This window comes from Amblyomma maculatum, chromosome 8 (genome assembly GCF_055883805.1).
Source record: "Amblyomma maculatum isolate TAMU_Amacu chromosome 8, ASM5588380v1, whole genome shotgun sequence".
Classification (NCBI taxonomy): domain Eukaryota; kingdom Metazoa; phylum Arthropoda; class Arachnida; order Ixodida; family Ixodidae; genus Amblyomma; species Amblyomma maculatum.
In genome coordinates, this window is record NC_139351.1 from 88,786,266 (window position 1) to 88,812,873 (window position 26,608).

At 44.3% G+C, this 26,608-nt stretch overlaps 1 protein-coding gene across 1 annotated transcript in view; it reads right to left on the bottom strand.

Annotated features, from left to right (window-relative positions):
* Positions 1–26,608, bottom strand: part of LOC146181740 (uncharacterized) — a 65,779-nt gene that overhangs the window by 32,983 nt on the left and 6,188 nt on the right. The window contains exons 2-7 of the mRNA XM_084575544.1: positions 17,044–17,228; positions 13,723–13,911; positions 12,601–12,801; positions 6,384–6,513; positions 4,966–5,071; positions 2,014–2,179 (exon numbers count right to left, since the gene is read on the bottom strand). Of these exons, the coding sequence (XP_084431670.1) occupies positions 2,014–2,179; positions 4,966–5,071; positions 6,384–6,513; positions 12,601–12,801; positions 13,723–13,911; positions 17,044–17,134 (883 nt within the window). The 5' untranslated portion in view covers positions 17,135–17,228. The remainder of the gene's footprint in view (positions 1–2,013; positions 2,180–4,965; positions 5,072–6,383; positions 6,514–12,600; positions 12,802–13,722; positions 13,912–17,043; positions 17,229–26,608) is intronic.

The following is a 26,608-nucleotide window of genomic DNA, read 5'->3' on the forward strand; positions in this document are numbered from 1 at the left end:
TTCTCCCATTCTTTGAGTGGCGGAAAGCTCCAGGAGCAAAGCTGCCCGCAGCACCTGAATAAGCCCTGAACACATTTCACGGCTGAAGCAGAGCAGAATGACAGGATATGCACTGCAAGAAGTAAATGTAAAACCGAAGCAAAAAAGAAAGGAGGCAAACAATGAAAACGCAAACAAGCTTAACGGCCCACCACAAACGGGCCAAAATGAGGTAATGCAGAGTAAAGCATAACCCTGGTTCGACGCTGGCCAGCGTCACGACGCATTAAACCGTCGTTTGCCGGCATTTCATTAAAGTTATACATACATACATACATACATACATACATACATACATACATACATACATACATACATACATACATACATACATACATACATACATACATACATGCATGCATGCATGCATGCATGCGTACGTACGTACGTACACACACACACACACACACACACACACACACACACACACACACACACACACACACACACACACACACACACACACACACACACACACACACACACACACACACACACACACACACACACACACACACACACACACACACACATACATACATACATACACACACACACACACACATACATACATACATACATACATACATACATACATACATACATACATACATACATACATACATACATACATACACACACACACACATACATACATACATACATACATACATACATACATACATACATACATACATACATACATACATACATACATACATACATACATACACACACACACATACATACATACATACATACATACATACATACATACATACACACACATACACACACACATACACACATACATACATACATACATACATACATACATACATACATACATACATACATACATACATACACACACACACACATACACACATACATACATACATACATACATACATACATACATACATACATACATACACACACACACACACACACACACACACACACACACACACACATACACACATACATACATACATACATACATACATACATACATACATACATACATACATACATACATACATACATACATACATACATACATACATACATACATACACATACACACATACATACATACATACACACATACATACATACATACACACATACATACATACATACATACATACATACATACATACATACATACATACATACATACATACATACATACATACATACATACATACATACATACATACATACATACATACATACATACACACACACACACACACACACACACACACACACATACATACATACATACATACATACATACATACATACATACATACATACATACATACATACATACATACATACATACATACATACATACATACATACATACATACATACATACATACATACATACATACATAACAGGTTACTTAATATGAACGATACAGCAAATGAAGGTTCATAAAATCGCATATACATAACTTGCCAGAAGAACAGCCCTAAAAAACATTGATCACTCTTCTGGTGGAGTGAAGACTGGGAGAGCTGGATTGAACTAAAATTTGCAATATTTTTACAGCGCTAAGGACACAAAGAAGACACGGAAAAAGCGTCGCGGTGTTTCGCTTCTTCTTTGTATTCCTCGCGCTGAAAAAATAGGGAGAGTTTGAATGAGTATACACCTTGATTGTCAAGGAGTATTCCACTAACATCATGTTAGTGGCATCATGTTGAAACTGGCTTCAATTTATCATCCTTACAACTACAGGCAATTTGCAGTTAGCGACAAGTCGTTTACTTTGTACTGTTAACTAATGATCTGAGAATTTTCCGAGAAGTACATGAAATCCCAAACTTTAGTTTCTATGCATTACAATTAGATTCTGTCGCATGACGAATAGGCTTTCGCTCTAGATGCATAACTTGATAAATGTTCCAAATATATGTTTTTCGGGTCGGTCTGACTTCTTTCCATAGTCGTTATACCTTCTGGGAAGGCCCTTGGCTGGCAAGCGAACATGGTCCCATTCCCGCGACCGGGTGCCGTGATTGGTGGAGGCGGTTCGCCGGACTCTACCGGGGTTGGCTCACGCCTCCGGAACACGCAGAGGATGTCACGTGACTCTCCCCTGAAGGCGCCATCTAGCGTGATCTAAGGAAGATAGAGAGCCCCGTTCAGTTACTAGGTCACCAGTAGTATTTGATGGCGGTGCACAGAAGAGCCCACATCCGGAAGTATTCGCTCATTTGAAGACAATCAATGGGCGCAGAGAACGGTAACGTTAATAGGCATGACAGAGATGTAAAGAAAACTTTGGCGGTGCACTCATGTCGATTTCTTTCGGCTACCGGGTACTATATAAAAGGGGCGTTTTCAGAAAACAGGTTAAGGAAATGGAAAGCTAAATAATACAATACGGCCCCTCACCGGTTTGCACACACTGTAATCGCACGCACCTTTGGGAAAAATCGAGTACCGTATTTTTCGCAATAAATATATATTGATAGACAGCAATGTTTGGTGCCATGTACTTACATTCTAAAATGCATTATTCGTGCTTAAACTTCAGATGTCATGTTTTCGAAGAAAATAAAAAATTCTGAAATAAATACTCACTTCTTACCAGGTGGCAACCATAATTTCTTTTGTTCTAAGGGTAAAGAAATGAGTCATATATTATCATAATATAATAGTAACATCATCGCATTCTCCTTGTTTATGACCATGCCCACTATCAATCTCCAACCTCCTACAAAGAGGAAACTGATTTAAGACATAAAAATATGCGTCTCCTTTCAGGTCGAACTGTATTGATCGACGCTCTCTCTTTGGCTGAACAGCAGCGTAGCGGTTGTCGATAGGCATCGTTGTAATAAACGCCATAAACCGATTTCATGTCATATATCAACGATGACCTCATTCCGAACGTCCACACAACACACGGCCTGCGATCTCGTGACAAACTCTCTTATCGGCTTTCAAGCTTGGAAACAAGGGGCGCTACCGGGTAGGAGGCCTCGTCCTAAGGTGAATCGATGTCCCCGTGACTTCACTTCTACACAACCTCGACGCAACGCTAATATCGACGTGGAAGAGTGAAAGGAGGACGACCGTTCATCGACTGCTAAGTCGGCTGAGCTGGAATCGTGCGATGATGGCTTGAAGGCCGGTTGAATGAAATCTTGTGTCGTTAGCAGCGAGAAACATTTCTCTTGCATGCATCGCTGAAGAATATCTTGACGGAAGGCTCAAGTAGCTTCCAAGAAGTCCCGCACGATGGCAGATTATTAGCAATAATTGATCCTGTGCATCCATTCTGCGGGTTATCTTGTTGTGAGATCCCATTACTGGGGCCGGACTCTTGAGCTGTTTAAAAAGCATCGGATCATTAAGCGCTCGGGCGATGACCTGAGGTTGGTTGGTTGGTTGGTTCATCGGAAGGGAAAGGCGCAGTAACTGTCACACTTGCTCTGTGGACACCTGAACCGCGCCGTAAGGGAAGGGAAGAAGGTGGGAATGAAAGTAGAAAGAGAGAAAGAGGAGCCGTAGTGGAGAGCTACGGAGTAATTTCGACCACCTGGGGATCTTTAACCTGAGGCAGTCACGTTTCTATACGCGCGCCCAGTTGCGGTTCCTCTCTTGCAAGCTTGAGTCGGAGACAACAAAAACGCTTTATCTGACAAGCGATTGCAGTTATCGAGGGGCCAAATTATTACGTAATGTAGCCGAGATTTTCTACTCGAAACAGGCACTTGTTCTGGACGAATGCTGGACCTCAATCGTTCTCTCATTTTTTTTTTTCGCGCTTTTTAAAAATCATTGTTTAACCATTGAGCGCCAGAGTGAAAAAAACGGAAGCTTTGAGTTGCCTATACCGAGTTCGAAAATATCGTGTTAAAAAAACTTCGATGGAATTATATACTGAATGTGAATTGAATGCCAGTAAGCGTTCCTCAAAGAACGCTAAAAAACTTGACTGGGCACAATCTAGATAACCCCAGACTCTAAGTGACATTGCATCATTTGAGCGATGCATTTCTCCACCTTATATGCGTCCATGAAGGCCAACGCTCTACTTAGCCTTTGCTACGATGACCACTCATGCGGATGGCAGCACCAGTGCGGAAGAGGCTCCACTGACCCTTGCATACGAAAAGATAGAGAGAATAATGTTTATTGCCTTCGAAGTAACTCGTACTGATTTATTTACTGATTTATTTATAGGAAGGGAAAGACGAGGTAACTGTCTCACTTGTTTTTCTGTGGACACCGCAACCGCGCCGTACGTAGGGGAAGAAAGGAAGATGGGAGTGAAAGTGGAAAGAGAGAAAGAGGAGCCGTAGTGGAGGGCTACGGAGTAATTTCGACCGCCTGGGGATCTTTAACGTGCGCTGACATCGCACAGCACACGGACGCCTCTTCGTTTCGCCTCCATCGAAACGCAGCCGCCGAGGTCGGGTTCGAACCCGGGTACTCCGGCACAGTAGTCGGGCGTCTTACCACTGCACTACCCCGGCGGGGCAAGTAACTCATAACTAACCCAGGTTCGCAAAAATAGCGTCGAATACGGCTCTCTACTCTTGGCCAATCAGCAGGTGACGAAGGGGAGCTCTGTGTGGGCCAGATGCATTACGCGGATGCTTAACCCAGCTCCAAAAAACCCGTGTCGAATAAAGCGCTCCCCACTTGACCAATCAGTAGACGTTAAAGGGGAGCTCTTCGTGAGCCTAGAGAAAGGGGCTTTTAAAACTATTGTGTTGAAATATCGGCGGTAACTTCGAATGTACAGCACCACGCACCACGTCATGATAGCCACACATACTAAAGTTCTTTGTCTACACTGCCCAAGCTTTAGAATTGTAGTTGGCTCCAGGACTTTGACGCCGCTTGTGCGTCGAAACGAGAGGAATTTAGCAATGAAAACAGGACTGCCGTACCTTTACGTCCACGTCTGCCGGCACGGCGGAAGGGCGCACGGCTGTCAGAACGAAGCATGATGCTCCCTTGCCGTTGCACACGCCGCATGCGTCCTTATCGCCTTTCCTGCGCGGGAAGTCGAAGACGAGATGCGATAAACCTTTTATTCATGTATTGCTTGCCTGGTCAATGGGCCTAATGTGACATGAAAATGACGCCGAGGAAATGACAAGCTTTTTTTTATTCATGTGAAAATGGTGGTTGAAAACTTAGGTTACTAACTAAAGATTAGGCAAGCTTGGAGACATAAGACTATGAAAGAAATGAGATATTAAATGACCTATTCTAGACCAGCTTAGAGTATGTGATGATCAGTAATGCTTGGCAATTACATGCCGCACGTGTGTATAATGAAAAAAGAGGAAATGGGGTGTTATGAATCTATTTACGAACGCGAGTATGGTGTACTGCATCATAATGCTGTACGCTTCATGTGATTTCATGCAGTTTGTTTCATGCTTGCAGTACAGCGGAAAGCTGGATTAGTCGGCTTACGTTGATCTTATCCATGAACGTTTCCATGATTATTTCATGCTTACTAAGCTCTTTCCAACAGTACACAATTGTAATCTTATTACAGTTACACTTCATTAGTCTTTCGTATTTTCTGTGTAGACCGCATCATTTGCCTAATTTACTGTGTACTAGATGTTTGTTCTTATTTATGACGTTTCCCCCCTACAATAATGCCCCTGTGAGGGCGCTGTAGGTACTGTGTATAAATAAATAAATAAATAAATAAATAAATAAATAAATAAATAAATAAATAAATAAATAAATAAATAAATAAATAAATAAATAAATAAATAAATAAATAAATAAATAAATAAATAAATAAATAAATGCATCTTAAAACCACGCGGCCGTGGTGGTTCAATGGTTAGGGCGTTCTGCACAAGGATACAGGATCAAATCCCGGCCGCGCCGGCCGGTTTTCGGTGGAGGCGAAAAGCAAGGCGTCCGTGTGCTGTGCGATGTCAGTGCACGTTAAAGAACCCCAGGTGGTCGAAATTTCCAGAGCCCTCCACTACGGCGTCTCTCATAGCCTGAATTGCTTTGGAACGTAAAAACCATAAACCAAAACAACTTAAGGCCGAAGCGGCGGATGTACCTCAAGGGGAGGTCCTTCAACCAATGGCACTGACTGATTGGTATGACGTCATGGAAATGACCATATTTCATCGCCACTGGCTGGACGACTTCTTTTGAGGTGAATTTGCCGCTTTGCTCTTGAGCTGTATATCCTTGAATTCTGGACTGCTCCGCTTAAGAAATTAGCTAGGAGCTTCGCATAGGTCATGGCTTGGGAAATATATAAAGCTATATTTGCAAACAGCGGTGTAAAAAGGAAACAGGAGATACACTTCTACGCACTCACCCGTCACAGAGGCAGGCAGTCTTCGAAGTCTTGCAGTTCCCGCATCCGTCCAGCACGTCAGCCATGGGCGTGGTGCTGTTTCCGCCGACACAGCTCCCACACAGGAGTGTCGCCTTCTCGCGAGACAGACCTGCAGGAATATCCGTTTTCACACACGGTTAGTTTCTCACACTCCGCTCTCATGAAGTCGGCAGGGGGGGACAATCTGTTGGGCCTTTCCCGCACAGCTTAAAAGTTAAGGGACATATGAACTAATCACTTAATAAATGTATATGTTTAGCAACTTGTTCCTTAATGAGAAGTACATTTAAAAAAATATTTCTGTGTTTTCGGAATGCTCGAGGTTATGGAGAACAACGTATACAGCAGGGTGGCAAGTTACTAATAAAATATTTCCTCTGTTTCTCTCCCCTTATCGGTAGAAATCTCAACATATCTAAGCTGTCTTGGCTTCTTTATTTTCTAACACACGAAAGCCATGCCAGCTATAAATAAATAGCCGAATTAGTTGCTTTATGGTAGGCTGCTCAGCTTCGCACCCAATTTCATTCAGCCTTCTTCAGCATAGGTTGGATAGATAGCATTTTTCAATCTATGGTCAAGAGAAGCAAATAGGCTATCAAACACAAACCTGCATTTCGGTACTCACACAACGACTGTTTTTGTAATTTATCAGTCTTAAATTAAACGCATCTAATTAGCATACAAAATTAAGATACCACTTTTTGGGAAAGACCCCGTGATACGGATATGAATCACCTATTGTTCCAAAGTTTACAATTACCTTGCGTTGCGTGCTCGGTTAGCTATGCAACAGTCGTTGGCTCGAATAGCAACAGTGGTAGATTTCAATCCCGCGTAAATATATAAAATTCTTGAAGTTCATTTTTAAGTGGAATCAATTACTTCATAAAGTTAGGTCATTTGAATCATGCGATGAACTTGAATTCATGTTGCTTGTCATTTTAATCCCCTTCTTTCCATGCGTGGCGGTACGCTTAAAGAGAGCGTCTTGGAGTGTTAAATTTCCACGGGAGGTCGTGGTTGTGGAGTCAAGACAGTGTTGACCAATAAAGATTTTCAGAGATGGCAAACGACTGCTGCTTTCTGGGAGACGGGATGATTAAATTTCGGGGACCTTCTAATTCGGCCCCTTTTGGTGTCTTCCGCCACCATGGCTTCTCTAGCAGACATCCAATCCATAAGTTTCGGAGCCCTACACTACGGTATCTCTCATAGCCTGAGAAGGTTCGGGACGTCAATTGTATAAGCTAGACTAAGTGTCTTTAGTTGGTTCCCTTTTGGAAAAAGAAAAGCGCAGTGTCTTGCTCACTCCTCGGTGGACGCCTACACGAAGTGGACTGAAAGCATTGCACAATTTTGCTAGGCTTTGAACCTTCGGTTTTAATGCTCTCGCATTGAAAATTTCGAGACACGTAGGACCACCCACAGGTATACCAAGGTGAAAGCTTATTCATGCAGCGAAGCTGTATCTCACTCTTTCTTCTGCGGTGTGCGCTCCACGTGGCTGTTTGCGTGATTGTCTATGTGCTCATTCTGCTTCTCTGACATCATCGTCTCCACTCTTCCTCCTCTGAAAACACCCTATGCTTAGGTCATGTGGAGTAACTAGGTGACAATAGGAGGTAGAGGAAACGATTCGAATCTTTGCCGCTGAGTAGTCTAGCACATGCTTGCCAGCGAGGCGGTGCAGAGTTCTCGAGTTAGGAGGCACCAGCTGCTCTCGCACGCCAGGCTCGAGAGACGGCGTGAGCTTTCGGCATCCCGGACTAGGGACGTGGATCAGGAAGATGCCGGCATCTACCATCTGGGACGGGTCATCCGCTTGAACAATAAAGCTATTTTTTAGAACGCATCTCTTTGGCGCCTGCTCCTGCGTTTCGCGTCGTCGTCGCCGTTGACATCGGCGTCGGCGTTGTCCCTGTAACTAGCTTCGCAGCTGGGGCAGAGCGCACTGATGCTCATTCCTTGGAAGCACGATGCTCATTCCTTGGAAGGTTGCAGGAGCCTCACATAGGCCGAAAAGGAGCACCCTAGATTCGTACAAGCCGTCCTGGGCAAAAAGACGGTCTTCTCCCGACCGTGTTCTCCGACATTTATTTGCCAATAAGCACACCGTGAATTGAGCATGGAAGACTACCTGGCATGACGCAGCCGGTCTAAGCAGTCGTCAATGCGTAGCAGAGGGCGAACATCTTATTTAGTACTTCTGTTCCGACCTCGGTAATCTACGGAGAAACTGTGGGTTGGCATCTTTCTTTGCCACAACAACAAGCGAAGCTCATAGGATTGTCGACGGCTTTATGGCGTCGCCCTAAACCATTTCCTGAAATTTCCGGCCAATTGTGTCTATCTTCTCTAAAGAGATCAGGACTAGCATAATGGTCTCTGCCTTTCGTCGACTATATAATTCGATGTTTGGTGAGCGGTGTATGCTGAACCTCAAAGGCTGGTGCTGAACAGTCCCTGAAAGGGTCGATAATGCGCCGTTTTTGATTAGGCACGAGGTTCGGCTTTGCGTTTATTTTAACTATTTTAACCGGGGAATTCGATGCTTGTAATAATTTTGTGGTTTCGGAGGGCGTGTATTGTCTGGCGCATATACGTGTTCTTCAGATACTCACTGGCTGTCTTCTCCTCCAAACGTTGTGGTTTCTACTTGACATTCGTTGCAAGAAGTTCGGCTTGCTTATTCTTCAGCATTTAGTCCGAGAGCTACAGAGATTCGCTGACCCATGAGCAGTGACATTACGGCTCCGGCGATGTCACGAGTTCCGAAGTTGTCCCACTCGACATTTACAAACATGCTGGCTATCGACGGTGTCAGCATGTGATCATCACAGTCTCCAAAATTAACCCTGTGTTGCTTGGGATCGTCGTCAGCAGTTAGGCCGATGGTAAACGCGATTAGCTCCTTGTAGTCGATGGCAGCACCGTAAATCGGATGAAGTCCAATCCAAGTATAAGGTCTAAGGAACACTCCGGAAGTAAGAAAAGCAGCCGGCGAAAGTGACGCCACGGATTTGTACTTGTGAATACCGTGCTCGCGAGTTGCGGATACCACTCGGCATCTCCACTTGGCCATTGGGCCACCGGCTATGCGGATCTGCGACCCCAGTCCAAAGGGTCAAAATTTTTCTTTGGGTCATGGTTAGCCGGCAGCTCATCGTCGACAAATCAGCGCCGGCATCCACTAGTGCGGTTACGTTACAGTTGTCGGCAGGTATTGTAATGTAAGAGGAATACTATTTTTCCCAGCTCGTCGTTAGATTCGTCGGGTTAGGTCGTCGTCAGACGGCTCCTCTCGGCAAAGCGTCGGGTGGAGGCTCTTGATTGTCCAATTACGGCCGCCCTGTCCCCGGAAATTCCGCCTTTATCTTTCCCGTCGGCGGTATGTGCCTCCGAATTCTCTGAATTCGCGGTATGTGCCTTTGAGAAAAGAACCACTTTGCTGATTGGGATCGTGACTGTCGTAGCAGCGTGGTTAGGGGCTGCTCTCGAAAGTGTCACAGTAGCTTCATTGCTGCACGTGACTGTAGGATTTAGACATCACAAAATGGGTAAATAGCGAAGTGGTAGCTCTAGTATAGTGCTCTAGAATTATCGAAAGTATTCTAGTTTACTATATCTCGAGTGCCAGTGCACTAAAATAATATCTTCTACAGAGTCGATCACACCTGTATAGAGCTCGGAGCGTTCGGGAAGCAAATTAAGTGAATTCTTAACGAAGCTTCTTTGTTACAGGTAGTGTACTTGTGTCTGTGCGGTTCATCTGACTCTGCCGTTGCCCTAGAACGATGGTATAGTATCCTGAAATCATAGCCTGCTTTTTAATTTAAGTTCAATTCCTTTGCACAGCCCCGCTCAAGCGCACAAGAATGCTGAATTGGGCGAGTTGGTGCATTCGCATTTTAGGAAACGTAGCGCAAAGAGCGTAGCGCACTTGCCCGCTCAAGCGCTCTGGGCAAGTGCGATCGACTGTGTACGTGAGCAATGTAGGGCATCATTTTCTTACTTTTCCAATTCGGCGGTGTCATGGGACACACACTGCAGCGGAACAGAAATCTGGACATCAACAAATTGATCGAACGTCTTGCAGGCCGCACAAGTGAGAAGCCTCGGTGAGGCGTGGCTTTGCCGCGCTCGATACAGGCGTCTAACGTGTTGGCGAGGCGTCCTGACGCTACGCACGCTTGAGTTGTGCTGTACGTTTGCAGTGTTTGTACGCCGTTGATTTCGTGAAGGTGCAGCTAAGGAGATATAGAAAATCGCTGGCTTTCCCGCGAACCTGGTGATATTCCTTCGAACATTGCTATAGACAGAACAAATATATACAAAAAATGCAGAATCGACTCAGCGGCGGTACTTTCCAATCCTTTCAGTGAACGCTCGACGGGTACCGAATGTTGCCGGGGCGACAACGCGAATAAAAGAAAAATGATGTCGATCGAGCGATCTCATGGCGACGCATCGACCTATGTTAAAATGCGCCGTTTCTTGTTTGTTCGTACAGCGTGAGAGATCCTTTCTCCCCGGTACCTTGGTGTATATTTGCTTTCTATCCACATGTCTTGTTTTCAGAGGATGTTATTATTATTATCATTATTATTATTATTATTATTATTATTATTATTATTATTATTATTATTATTATTATTATTATTATTATTATTATTATTATTATTATTATTATTATTATTATTAATAATGCTTCTCTGCGGTGCATCAACAGGACAAATAGCGTTAGCTGCAGGCGAACTCGGAAAGAAAAAGTTTTTTAAAGAGGTTCGCCAAAACATTGCTTTGCATAAAATTTTTGTGTTGAAAAACAAAACAAAACAAAATAAAAACACGCGTACTAGTTAGTAAGTTTACTATTATATTTGGTTCATGCACCACGTATCTTTCGGGAGCGCCGGCCTTTCTTACGTACACAGTTTCCGGCAATTCCTTTTTTAGTAATTTTGAGTCCGATAGTGCGATTCTGGCTTTTTTTTTTTTTTTGCAAATATATAATCTTCCCTTTTCTATTTCGATAGTGCCCAACATTTCAGTGCCTTTTATTTGAGCTCACTTTTCATGTTTGCATATTTTTTTCTCTTAGGAATTTTTCCCCAGCAATGTCTTTAGGATATTGTTCGTAACTTATATTTCTTTTGTTTATTTTCTGCACATTAACTGTAGTTAACTGCACATGACATTAAGGTAGCTAAGTTAACAAAACAACAGAAAAAGGCACCAACAAATAAATATTTAACTGATGCGCGTATCTATATTCCTACTCTAGAAGCGATTGAGAACGCATGCGAAAGCAGACAAACAGGTCGATATCAGACCGGACGTATGTGATTATCTCGAACTCAGCCTCGTGCGCCAACCAGCAGTGACAACAGACTAACAAGCCTCGTTGTGTTTTTGCATCCCTATTAGCGTCTTTTTCATTAAATTATAACAACACGTTAGCCCTCATATCCTGAGTCGCTTATGGATGTTACAACGCCAAAACCAAAACCGAACAAAATATTCCGCTTTCTATAAGTTCACGTATCGAACAACCGGCTGCGCAGTTTCTTCCGCGTGACCTGCTTTCGAAATCACTTACATTTGGACGTGGCAAGTGTCTCTAAATGTAAAAAAAATAAATATGAAATTTCTAAACAGGGTAATAAGCATCGTATTCTCAAAACTCTTGCGATTTGGCTTGTACATTACATACGTAGTCACACTGTAATATGGTGGCCAGTATATGCGCTGTTTTACGTTCATAGAGTACAAAATCAATCCTTAACAATTTTATATGCCGTCTCCTTAGCTCGAGTCAAGATTAGGGACGTTAAACAACTTAGAACAGATTCCAAATTTTCAGCGAAACCCTCGTGCAATGCCTTGCTTGACTTTGATGGGAGGCGAAGGTTCTTTGAGAAGGAAAAGGCCATAGCGCGGGGAAAGATGTGGGAAGGGAGAGAGAGGAGTATGAGGAGGGAAGATGGGGACAAGTTCGTTTAATATATTTGTCAGATCAGATTCACGAGCGTCACGTGCTACCTGTAGTGTGTTTAAAGTCTCCGGCCAAGTCTCCCCTATGGAAGTAATCATCTGCCATTGTGGAAAAATAAAAACATCCCATAACTTAGCTGTTGCACCTGAAAAGAGGAATGTTTGAAAAAAATAACGGGATCATGATTCGGGACAATACCGGGCAGGCGGCAGACTCCGAGGCAGTCCTTGTGTGCGCTGGCATCCTTGGACACGGGACCCCGAACGCATACTCCGCACGAGTCCTTTGTGTATGAGGAGCGTCCCGATGTGGCTTGGATCGACAGACACGCTCCCCGGCAGTCCCGATGCTGGGAGAGCATCTCCTTGTCCTTCGCGTACACCTTGCTGTGCTTGCCGTCTGTAGTGGGAAAAATAAGACACCCAATATGGTGTCTTTGTCTCATCGCTAATGCTACAAAACGACTATCTATAGCCTGATAAAAGCTAGGGCCTGCCATAATAAGTTGTTATTGATCTTTGACTACTCAAGTTACGAAGGGATTGAAGACGTAATACCTATGCATTGAGATAGCAAATATGCCTGCGTGCGAAAACAAGCCTCAGAAAAATTTTAAGCTCATCTAAAGGGTCAGAGATACGTAATTCGATAATTCGAAATAATCGGCATTCGGTTCAAACTGTTAAGATGGTCCGAGTTGTTTGAAAGGACGCCTCGAGGAGTCGAGGGTCTCCGGTGTACTTGAATACCGATCAAAACTATTTTGTCGGACAAACATCCTATATTTTCCTGCTAAAGCTCTTAGAATATGCAAGACTTGGAGTTACTGCATGGTAGTGAGGAGTCGCACATTGACGTCCCGTACCCGCCCCCCCCCCTTCCTTCCCCCTCGTCTCCATGTTTTTCGCCCACAGCTGGATTAGAGTGTTGCCAAGCCTTTGTTTACCCGAAAGGTTTGCCTGCTGATATAAACTGATACGTGAAGTTTTTGTACGCGAGCTCCTTGTAATAATAGCTATGCGGTGTGTTGTTGATATGCCATGAATTCGCAACACTGGACGTTAAATGATAAATGCTGAAACCACGCTCGAGATTCGAATCGCTTCCTTGAAATCTCTCGAGAAAAAAATTTGCAGAGAAGTCGCTCAGATTATCTAACAATGTTTCCAATTAGTCGCAACCGGTTAGCAGCCGTCCCAAGCATATCTGTTCCGTCATTACCGCTCGTTTGCGCTCATTTCAGTGGTCCACACACAATAACTAGCACAGACCAAGCTGAAAGAGGGGGTGCTGTGGCGACGGAACGATGACGTCACTCACACACGCACTGTCCGGAACATGGCTCGACGTAGGCCCCTCCTGCGCACACCCCGTTACAGTCCCTGCTCGCAGTGCCCCCGCAGGCGCCCCGGCAGTCGCGGCCGTGAGCCCGCTCCAGGCCCGTGTCCCCGCCCACGCAGTAGCCGCAGGGGTTGAGCCAGGCGCCGCGGAATCCCAGGCTGGAACACTCTGCACGCAGGAGGACCGCATGCGCATTGTCAGTTCACAAACCATCACAGTACATCCACTCGGCACATCTAATTGTTCTCTTAAGCAATTAGACGTTAGATCGCATTTGTTAAACAGTGCTTCGAGCGATTCTTTCTTTTACCCGAAAAAAAATTGCTTGCTACAGGCAATGACATCAAAACTTTTTGGAGGCATGCAATAGAAGTTCTTGCCTCCGATATCAAACACTTTGCTGAGCTCTAACACAGCCACGGTGTTAAGCGGTATCGCCGTGACGCATAAACTTTGAAACGAGAGTTAGCCAGCATGTATGACGATACCGTTGTTACAGCAGTGGCGACAGCTACGATCGCCTCACGTACCGTATAAACAGAACTTAAAAAAAAAAAACATATGGCGGACAAAACTCTGCGTTAGATAACCGTCATTCGATCGATAAATCATTGCAGCAATCAGGAGATAAGTCACTGAGCTGTTCACAAATTGGTCGATTAATCTGTGAAAACCATGGGGGTATTTTAATAATGTAATTTGTTTGTCCATTACTCTGAACCGAAACATTGGACCTCATGTTTTAAAATTACCACCTTTTATCTTAATTTAGTAGACAGCAAACAAGGTTTCCGCTCAAGCACACAGTGGAAGTGGAAAATTTATCAAAATGTCCCGCAAGGCAAAGTCCTCGTCATTCTTACATAAGTGCTTCCCTACAAGCTTAAGAAAGAAACCCTGTTAGCTGGTTATACTTTTGACAAAGGCGATATCTGTTAATATCAGGCAGGTATGAATGAGTTGTAGGATTGATCTTTTCAAATAAGTCTTATAAAGAACGAAATGATGAAGTCAGAGTGCGTTCCTGAAATGCGCGCAAGCGAATGACACAGTCGCACGTCATGGTCAACGTAGCCACTTTTTTTTTTTTTTTTTTTTTTTTTGCCGTCACTCTCGTTGGCATTGCTTCCCACGTGATGTCCTGTTTTTCGAAGAGCACCGCAAATATTTTATACAAAAACTTACAGGTCTCTCTTTCGTGAAGCGCACTCGAATATCAACGCTCGACGGTAAGTGGTAGATTTCTTCTTTCAGTAAATACGAACGCTCTCAAGGTCTAAATAGCATACAGTGCGCGGCTCGTCAACTGTCGTGATGACTTTCACGTCGAATACGTCGTGTCAATTATTGCGTTGCTTTCGGTCCTGACCCCTCTACTTTCTCCCTTGTGGTGACGATTTATGGTGGCTGACTTGTCCTCGAGTGCCTTGGAAGGAAGAGTCACGGAACTTGGCCATTGTGTCGAGTTAACGACTGCACAGTCCCTCATTCGTTGCGGCTGCAGTTCGGCCCCCACTCGAAATAGTACGTTTGGTGACAGGTCAATGCCACTCGCTTTCTCCACTATGGCATGTCGGGTCAACTTCGAGCCGAGGCCCGTGAGCACGGGATCATACCACTCCTTGTCGCTTCGTAGGCATGACGTCATTGTGTGGCTTGGGACATATGCGGTTCCCTAGCTCTTTCGGGTCGAGATCTATTCATGGCTTCATTTTCTCTTCGCTTCTCCTGTGCAATTGGAAAGTTCCAGTGCCAGAGATCTGTTTTCCTTGGATTTAGAGTCAAAATTTCTTTTGAAAGCTTCGAATCAACGACTGCACTTAAGCTTCAAATCTAAAACACCAAACGATGGCCTCAATTCGATATACTAGCACATCAACAGTCTTGACTAAGATTTAGTTACTTTCTGCCATAATTAGTCGCTGGGCTGGGTCACTAGAAACGAAGAGGTGGGTACCAGAACGAGAACCCAGCTTCGACTGTCGTGATCGAAGGTGCAGAATCGCCGAGGAAAGTCCGGGCTATTTTTCAAAACGGCGGCACGCTCGCGACAAACCAGCCGCAGGTTCACCGATTGATGGCGTGAGGGCACGCCATCGCGCTATGCCGTGGTCTTGGCCGGGCCCGCCCAACAGTGACCTTCCTGATGGAGGCTGGACGCGGGCGCTCCAACATTTTGGAGGCCGCATATGGCCGCCCATGTAATAGAAGCGAGATATTACTTCACGGCTCATTGCAGCGCCGCCTGCCACAGCTCGGGATACAAGAACTAAATCGGAAAATGTAACAAAATTGGTCCCTTTCGGAGTTTTTTTTTCTCTAGCCTTTTCTCTACAGGACACCATGACGACGCTAAAGTCTTGTTCTTTCACACACCGCACACTCTCGTATGGGTTTTACTCACGCAGCTAGAGTGATATCGCTTTAGAATTTGTACCTGTATTTCTTTGTCTTCAGTTTCGAAGCTTGAAGGGAGCGGTTTTATGCCGCATAGTGACGAAACAGCTCATCTCGTGCAGTGCCGCTTCAAGATGAACATTTTTCTCAGTCTTAAATTTTTTTCGCTATCCGCAAGGGTCAAGGGATCCGCCCAGAACTAGGCAGTTACCAAGCCTTTATACTACACCTCTATTTTCTTTGCGACGTCCCTCTAGTACTCCTCGTGGCAGGCGCAACATCCTTTCGACTGCTTCACACTTGCGTAATTTGTAGTTGAATGGCCCTTTTTATGTCATCTGCTGGGTTTCAACCTTAACAATAAAGTCATCCTGACTAAACGATGTGCCATACAGATCAAAGGCAGCTTACTCTAAGTTTTAGGATGACCTTGTTAATGTGCCCTCAACTGACAGTGCAACTGACCACAACTTTTCGGATCACACTGGCCACGTACTTTCTATAGGTAGTGTAGCTGACGACAAGTTTTGAGACCACTCTGTCCACGTGACCTCCATCGACAGTGGAGCTGTCCCCAAGTTTTCGGATCACCCTGTTCATGTGCCCTCAACTGACAGTACAACTGACCACAACTTTTCGGATCACATTGGTCACGTCCCGTCTATAGGTAGTGTAGCTGACGAAAAGTTTTGAGACCACTCTGTTCATGTGACCTCCATCGACAGCGGAGCTGTCCACAAGTTTTCCGATCACCCTTTTCATGTGCCCTCCATCGACAGTGTAGCTGTCCACAAGTTCCCTGATTACCCTGTTCATGTTCCCTCCATGGACAGTGCAGATGACCATGCGGTTCAGGATCACCCCTTTAGCACATGCTTAGTAATGAGTGAGTGGCCTTCTCACTTTCGTCAGCCGAGATGAGCCGAGGCAGCAGGCCGCTGGTCAGGACGTGCAGCACAAGGGCCACGGCCGGCGGGAGGAGGCCTTGGCGCATCTGCGGCACATGCGACTTGGCAGCACACTGGCGTGGCTTCGCGCTGCCGCCTCGTGAACCCTGCTTCTCGGGGGACTCTTCTAGTAGCGACGACCTGAAAGCGAAACAGACAGGCATTGAAGAGTGGCTGAAGATACCTCAATTCAAATATGGCAGTCCCGCCGGGGTGGTGCAGTGGTAAGACGTCCGACTACTGTCCGGAATACCTGGGTTCAAACCCGACCTCGGCGGCTGCGTTTCGATGGAGGCGAAACGAAGTGGCGTCCGTGTGCTGTGCGATGTCAGCGCACGTTAAAGATCCCCAGCTGGTCGAAATTACTCCGTAGCCCTCCACTACGGCCCCTCTTTCTCTTTCCACGTTCATTCCCACCCTCCTCCCTTCCCTTACGGCGCGGTTCAGGTGTCCACAGAGCAAGTGTGACAGTTACTGCGCCTTTCCCTTCCTGTGAACCAATTGTTATTATTATTAAGTAATAATAACAATAATAATTGGTTCACAGGAAGGGAAAGGCGCAGTATCTGTCACACTTCTGTCTGTGGATACCTGAACCGCGCCGTAAGGGAAGAGAGGAAGGTGGGAGTTAAAGTGGAAAGAGAGAAAGAGAAGCCGTAGTGGAGGGCTACGAAGTAATTTCGACCACCTGGGGATCTTTAACGTGCGCTGACATCTCACAGCACACGAAGGCCTCTTCGTTTCGCCTCCATCGAAACGCAGCCGCCGAGGTCGGGTTTGAACCCGGGTATTCCGGACAGTAGTCGGACGTCTTACCACTGCACCACCTAGGCGGGGCCCAAATCTGGCAGTAAATTAACATTATCTGGACTCTGTAAATACACTGCGTAGCGTCCTTTAAACAGGAAAATTATGTATGGGTGATAAATTTAAACGTGCTATTAATAACATATCTGTTCTTTTTAATTTGTGCCTCACAGGCCCCGAAGATCATTGGGCGAGAGGGGTATACCAAAAATGAATATACAGAATTAATAAACCACTGTAATGATACAACGAACATGGAACAAAGCAAACCCACTAAAGGAACACAAAATTTATCCAAAACAGGTCAAGAGCGAAACGTAACGCAATAAATGGAGAACACAAAGAATGAACCACGAATATGCAAAAAAGAACTAAGCATGTGTAATTGAGACAACTGTGCAACAGAAGAAGTCGTTATGAACAATAAAAACTACAGCGACATTTGAAATAATACTATGGTGATAAATGCATAAATAGGTGCTTTTTAAACTCTCCAGGAGCAGGTATGAAAATTTGCCAGGACGATCATTCTAGCGCCTAATTTCTGTAGATAACGCAGAATAATTAAATGCCTGAGTTTTCTCATACTTGCGTTTGACGCTAAGATGATTATGTAAGCCCAGTGAAAGAGCGGGGGGGGGGGGGGGGGGTAAACGTTAAACGCACTCGTACCAATACAATAAACTCAGAAGGAAATTGAACGCCGGATTTAAAGCAAATGTATAATCTTAAGATATGTTAGATGGGAGACACTGGCGAGGGGACTGTATATAAATGCTGCAGTTGTACCCGGGCAGCTCAACTTTTAGTGGATTCAAGCATTTCTATGAGGTAAGTTTATGCGGTGACCATACAGATGAGCAAACTCAAACTGTGGGTGAGCATATGTTAGATATGCGCGTCTGCGAATGAGGCGGTGAGTATCGCACGTTTTGGCATGGGAAACCTAATGTAGTCGATGCTTTGCTGATGACTGCTGAAATGTGTAAAGATCATTAAAGGTTTGGTGTGAACTGAATACCGAGATATTGATAGGACATAACCTAGGGTAGAAAAGGCAGAGAGAGAGAGAAAGAGAAACTTTATTGTCCACTAGTGTGGGCCGCAAGCCCCCTATTGTGTTTGTTACAAATATTTCGTGGGAAATTTCGCAATTGATATAATACATCTTTGACATGACCCATATAAAGAGCTGAGTTAGTCCTTGTGACATTTGAGGCCAGGACACCACCACGACAAAACTCACAATTGCCTTGCAACGAACGCCGAGGGGCTCATTTACGTCATGCCTGGGCTTGTTCCTCATTAATGAATGTTGTTTAAAACGCTCTTTCTTTCACATTTTTTTGGGGAGGAGGAATGGCGCGCTTTATAACAACTTAGTGAAATAGTTTGTTTTGTTTACAACGAACTTCGCTATAAGGATGTAGATTGCGGTTGCCCCTGCCCGAAAGTTTGAGCAGGTCGGACACACACTGACCCGACGCATTTACCGGCTCGCGACGCTTCGTTGACTTTCGCATGTAGCGACAACCGCGTGACACGATCGTTGCGTGTGTTACGGCCGTGGCGTGCCTCGAATCCCGGGCTGTCCCCGTTAGAATCCCTATAGCCTCTGACCTTTTTCTTCATTTCTTAATCAGCCCTGGTGTTTTCTCTGCTTTTGCGCGCGTGACCGCGGCATGGAGGCGCTGCGGCGCAGGGCCACCACCAGGAAGCGCTCTGGTTGACACCCAACACCATACCATTCCAAAGGGAACCCTTATTATCCATCTATTCAGTAAGACACTCCGTCCGCGCGTGACAGAGCATCACGATGAAGTGCTACGTAAAATAGAGCAGATCAGTCTTTCAGCAAAGAATGAAAAGGCCATTTATGTAAAAGGAAATCTTGACAGTAAGGCCATTTAATGCGCAGGAGAATATACCGATGCAAATCTTGGGGTAACGGAGGGGATTTCAAGTGGAGGTAGCCGTGAGAGAATGGGGGTCAGTGAATAGGTTTGGTTTGTGGGGTTTTAACGTCCCAAAGCAACTCAGGCTATGAGAGACGCCGTAGTGGAGGACTCCGGAAATTTCGACCACCTGGGGTTCTTTAACGTGCACTGACATCGCACAGCACACGGACGCCTTGCTTTTCGCCTCCATCGAAAAGCTGCCGCCGAGGCCGGGATTCGATTCCGCGTCCTTGGGAACAGTAGTCGAGCGTCGTAACCACTGAATAAGTGCGTAGATAACCCAAAACAGTTTAAAGGGGTGGTGCGCGGCGCGGGTGAATAACGGGTAAGTTGGAGGAGTATTTGGCCTTTATGTTGCAGCTGGGCTGATGAGATGATGACGATGATGACGTTCTTCTTTCACTGAGGTACATTAAACGGCGTGAAGAATACTTTACGTTGAAGGGCGTGGGGAAGAGTGAATTTTAGGAAAGAATGTAAACGTCTCAACAAACTGCAGAGAAAAACCGAAATGTAAGCTTAAGAACCATTCAATGAGAATAGGGCTGCAGTTGGCGCGAGGCGCAATGTTGGGGCAAGGTATTTCTAGACCTCCAGAACAGGCGCGCGTCTTGCAGGGAAAGAAGTCGGACTACTGACGATGATAAACGTCGATGATAAAAGCGTCGCTATGCCCTGTGCTTTCATCGTTTTGTGAAGCAGGGGACAAATAATGGGAAAACAAGGAGCAGCTAAGATATACACAAGAAGACAGCCAATAGCCAATGACAATATGGAAAAGAATTTTTTTTTTTCTTTTTCGGTGTTGAACATTGTGAAATAGTAATGCAATAACGGAAGTACTTGATTCAAATGTATGTATAAAAGAAAAAATGCTGGCTGGATCGGAACAAACCGCTTTGGAAATAGTGCCAATGCCTGTTGTTCCTTTATCCCTTTACGTGTATACATCGTAGCATTTATTTTTCCCCGCTGTGCCATTAAGGCACATCGTTCACTGCGACTGGAATTCCAGTATCAGAGTCGCTGAGATAACCTTCTAGAAATAAGGCTGAAAACGCCACTGCTACGTTTGCCTTCACTTGGGATGAACTACTTTAGCTCAAAGAACGATCGACCATATTTTTTTCGCCGTTCTTATTCTGCTCGTAGCTATTCTATTTTCCTTATCTGGGATGTTTTTAACGCTCATTTTTACCTTTATCCACTCTGCTGTTTTTTCAAGGCTGCCGAGATTCAGAGTGCTCTGAATGAAGCTCATTGTAAAGCGATTTTTTAAAACTTCACTGATCTTCATTTCGAAACCTTTTATAGATACGTCGGGGACCGTTTGCGCAGATGAATTTTCAGCAAGCGGACACTGTGTACGGGACACAGTGTTTAGAAGAATAATTAGCCAGTCTATCTGATAGACTTTTTAATTTATTATTTTAGGCTCCAAGATTAACTCAAAAGCGAAAGGCCGTGAGCATGGGCGGTGGGCTTCGTTTACAAATTTTGTTGAATCGGCAATGTGTTTCAAAATATCGAACGGCGAAATACGCATTTTAAAGCTCGTTGAGTGGGCTGTTCTGCATTGCACAATCATAAAACCTCGCATATCATAATAATCATAAAACTCGCATAAAACCTCGCATATCAATCATAAAACTCGCATATCTAATACAGTAAAACGAGACTGTCATTGCCAGTATTATTGAACGAGTCGTTCTGTAATTGATTGCAATAGTATTTAAATACCCGCTCTTCGCTATTGGTTGTACCGAAACCACGCCCTACGTCTCAGCCAATGATCAAGATCGAATGCGGGGCGCAGCGTCGCTTCAGCCAGCGGCGAAGGACGTGAAATAAAATAAAAAATGGAATGAAATTGACTTCAGAACTGTTTTATTATACCTGCCCTGGCTGTGTATTCCGTGGCGTCCGAAAACAATTCACTTCATTTCTGTGAGGACACCGTTCACAGCGACGTCATTCCAATAAATATGGGATGTGGCAAAGCGCACTCGGATACATGTTTTCGACGTTGATATTTCGAATTGCATTGCTGATTATGTTTTAAAACATTAACAACACGAAACAAAACGAAGACAAGAAGAAACACACACTATACGACGAATCCTGCACGTCAAACTAAATTTTATTGAAAATAAAAAACAAGAAAAAACAACAACCGTGTTTGTCCAAAAAGGCAATTTCATTATCAAGCAGAAAAAAATAACGGGGGGCTGACACATTGATCTCCCGTCTTTCTGATGTGATGCGCCTTAACAATCTCTCTCAATCTGATCTTTCCGTGCCAAAGAAACTTAGTTTTTCGAAAAATGGTCTTACGCTTACAGTCCCGCCATGAATGGCAAGATTGCTGCCTTTTCAATATTTGACTTAATCGCAGTGCTCCTTGACTCTCCAGTTAAAATAGCATCCTGCTTGCCCAATGAACACTCTACTATAAGTGAGGAATACTGTAAACTACTTTGGCAGTGCACCAGGTGAACCAGAGTTGGTGTTTGATGCTACAATGCGGCTTTTGCTTTTTTCACCATCATTGGACAAATTTTGAGAGCTTACTTGGTGAACAGAAAAGCACGTTTACATTGTATCTTTTTGCAACCTTCTTAAGATTATTATATACTTTGTGATTGTATAGAATTATTTGAGATGTCAGCTGCTGATCTTGATTATCTTGCTTTTTACTTATCTTTTTTTTTTTTTTGTAGCAGGCTCTCGCTAACTGCCGAGAAAGTATCTGGATGACAGCCAAACATGCGCAAACGCTCTGTTTGTATCTTGACGCATTTTTCCGACGTGGAATTGAGGCAATTCATGGAAATTGCTCGTTTGACAACCTTAGATTGAGCACTGCTGTATGGAAGGAGAGTCTCTTGTGATCTAGGATTGTACCATTGGGGACAAAAGTTTCCAGGACGCATAATCAGGAACTGTAGCCAATAGCTTTGTCTTTAGCCGCTGCAAGGAGGCCGAATTTAATGATCAGAAAGTCGGACTTTCAGGCTGGAACATCAGCTATTGAAATAAGAGATCGACAAATAATGTGGCGATTGTATGCCAGATTTGCTTTTCTCGTATCCTAGAAACGTTTGTTCTAAATAGTAAATTACACATATATGCCCTTACAAAAATAAATTCCTAGGTCAAGGAACTGTATGCTGTGTTCACGTGGGAGATCGTAGGTAAACTTTAACCTTTTTGCGACCATTTTGAATGAATCAAGAATGTCAGCAACAACAGCTTCGTCAATAGATAAAATACATGGCTTGTCCGTTATCACCAGATAACCGTCTACATATCTAAAATGCGTAAGTTGAGTGAGTTTAACAAATTCCTGTCAATGAGAGAAAGAAAGACGTCATACAAGACGGGTGCCACACACGACCCGATGCAAATTCCAACTTTTTGTGGGTGAAACTGGTTATTAGGTTAATGGCAGTTGATTGTAGATAACACTCTAACAAGGCTAAAAAAAGTCGCTGCTTACACCCGACGTATTTAGAAAAAGGCATCTTTCCTGACTCATCTATCACTGATCTAACAGCTTTAAATAAATCTTTGTGCGCCTGCTGAAAAAACAAAAGCTCTACGGGGCAATAACCTCATAAAATCTCATGTAATCGCATAGACTCTCATACGGTGCACATTATTATCACAAAATATCATAAATAATTTATGATAATGTACAAGAAACTATGAGACCCTATGCAATTATATGCGACTTGTACGTGATTTCTTATGTGAATTGAGTGAGATTGTGTGAGAAAATGTGAGGTTATTGCCTCATACAATTTTTTCAGTAGATATATATGGTTGGTTTGTGGGGTTTAACGTCCCAAAGCAACTCAGGCTATGAGAGACGCCGTAGTGGAGGACTCCGGAAATTTCGACCACCTGGGGTTCTTTAACGTGCACTGACATCGCACAGCACACGGGCGCCTTGCTTTTCGCCTCCAACGAGAAGCTGCCGCCGAGGCCGGGATTCGATCCCGCGTCCTTGGGAACAGTAGCCGAGTGCCGTAACCACTGCGCCACCCCGGCGGGGTTCAGTAGATATATATATGCAGATCTATTTCAGTGTTGAACCCTATGGTGGTCGATGTGGTCATGCCGAGCTCTTGCTTCAGATCTTCTCCTATCTGGTGCGAACTCCTAACTACGAAGGGGTCTTCTGTCTTCAAAGTCGTCAGCTGCTTTTGGAGGAATTTTCCTATATTTGACTGCCAGCTACCCTTCTCAGACACTATCATGCTGAACGGGATATCAGGCTTGTGTGTTATGCACAAGAAGAATGCCTCCTAAGTACAACTATCCGAATTCTCCGCATTCTTCGCAGGTAAATTCAGGTGTAGATCTTGCAGCATTCTTAGTGTTGTAGTCTTCTGCGCTCTCTTCTTCAATGCAGTTTTCTTGAAGTTTTTCTCAACAGCTCCAATGGATTTCCGTTCATACGTTCCTGTGGGTATCCCCACCCTTTTTGTCAGACTGGACTACTATCAGGCCATGCTGTTTCAAACAGCTGATCCCTTTTATTTCCTGAGGCAAGCGCTTAGAACACTGACTGAAATCTTTTGCCACAACTTCGGCTCCATCCAAAACAGCTCTGTCCTCGTTTCGCTCCTTTACTCTTTCTGCTGTGCGTCCACCCAGGTCAGTAGTTCCGGCTTCCTTGTTATCATTGCTGATTAGGAGAATTTAAGAGTGAGCATAGCCATTGGTGTTCACGGCCCTAATTTTTCAATGTAATAATCGCCCCTAGAAGAGTTACAGGTGTTTTTTTTTAATATTTGTTAATCGATCACGGAATTCTGACCAATTTCATGCACTTATTTTTCCCCATGCTATAAGAGCGACCTGCGTAGACTGCAGTGCCGTACTCCTCACAGCTTTCAAAACAAAATTCAGCAGATGCTAAAACATCGTCCATTATATTTTTGTCGTGGCACGTTTTACAGAGGACTTCTGGCAAAGTGCACCTTCAGGATTTTTTGAGAATGTGTAAGTGGTGCAGATGCTGTTGACAGGCATTCTACCTTTGCAAGGTCCATTTGTTCGGTGGGGTGTGTATTTAGTCATCTCACACTTCGCTTTCGCCGTTGAGTGCCGCTCCTGGCAACTATTTTCAACAATAGAATGACACCATGTTCTAGCGTTTTAACGCAGCGTGAGACAGGAAGTTTGCTGCTGCGTCTCTAGACTTCGCATATGCACGACCATCGTTCAGGCAACGCACCAAAACGTGAGTGCACGTCAACTTCAAATGACAGAATGCCGTTAGAACCCACGCTCAACATGCATGCAAGAAGTCCATTACACTCTGCGTTTATAAGTTCTACTTCACGTCAGTTCTAAGCCAAAAAAACCGATGCTTTTTGTTTAGTCTGCGCGAGTACCGCCATATGTCGTATGTGTCGCATAACGATAGGCATTCACAGTCACCACCACAACTTTTAGCGTTCGGAATATACTATTGATTCTGTCACTAACGGAAGTAGTGGGTTCAAGTGATGGAATTGCTTTCTAAGTTTTCTCAGGGAGCAGGAAGTCTACATTTGTAGAGTCAATATATTCGCGAATCACGTTACCGTATCCTGTAGTTCTTTCATAAAGTGAAGGGAATATATCTCTATTGAGTTTTGCGGTACACTCTACCGGCGACAGGGAGATGGCGGGAGTTGACAATGCCGAAGCGAATTATAGACACATTGATAGCTTTTCGAACGCATCACGTAAAATGTAGCCTGCCCCGGAATGAATACGCATGGTATATCCCAGCAAAATCCTCCGTTCAAGAGGAAATAGTTTTTAAGTATGTTTGACAAGGATTTCTGTCACTTTCAAAAAATTCTTCTACAAGCTTACTGGGGTCGCTGATGTTTCGATGGTTCGGTTTATAGTGTTTAGCATCCCAAAGCGAGTCAGGCTATGAGAGATGCCGTAGTGGAGAGCTTCAGAAATTTCGACCACCTGGGTTCTTCAACCACTGAAATTGCACAGCACACGGGCGCCTTGCCTTTCACCGGCGCGACTGGATTCGATTCCGTATTTTTTAACACAGTAGTCGAGCACCCTAACCACTGCACCACCACGGCGGGACAATGTTTGACGGAATATTTCTGCGGAATAGCTTTCATATCAAGTTGCGGAGGTGTAGTATACAGCACCGCGAGATCCTTTTACATGGATGCGTAGCTTTCGCAGGCCTTAACTGTTTCGGTTGTTTGTTTCTTACCTTATTTACTTTCTGGGAGACGCAATTTAGTCTTCCACAAAAGAGCGACGAATTTCTGTTGACCGCGCTTAAGCTTAAGATGACACTACAATTGATATGTAATCACGCTGCGTAACCAGGAACTAAACAAGCGCGAAATGTGGCTGGAGTTTATTGGCTGCAGAACTGCAGGAATTTTCTAGCACGAATGGCTCATTGAATGCTTTATTCTATTTATGCAGGCTGCCTTCAACCTGTTGCCACTGTTTTATCTTCGTATCATTATTAAGCTCTCAAGGATAATATTGATCATTGAAGATACGTCCCCGATGTGAGACCTATTAGGGGGCTCCAAACACATAACCACCGCAGCGGGGTTTTCTTAGTTTTGCACATCTTACGTCGCTAATAATTAATGATGTCATTAAATGTTTCACCCTGTTTTGTAAACACAAAATAATAGATGCTAGTGCACTCTATGTTTCGTATGAGGTCTTAATTTGCCTTCGAATTTATCGCGAAAAAAGGAAAAT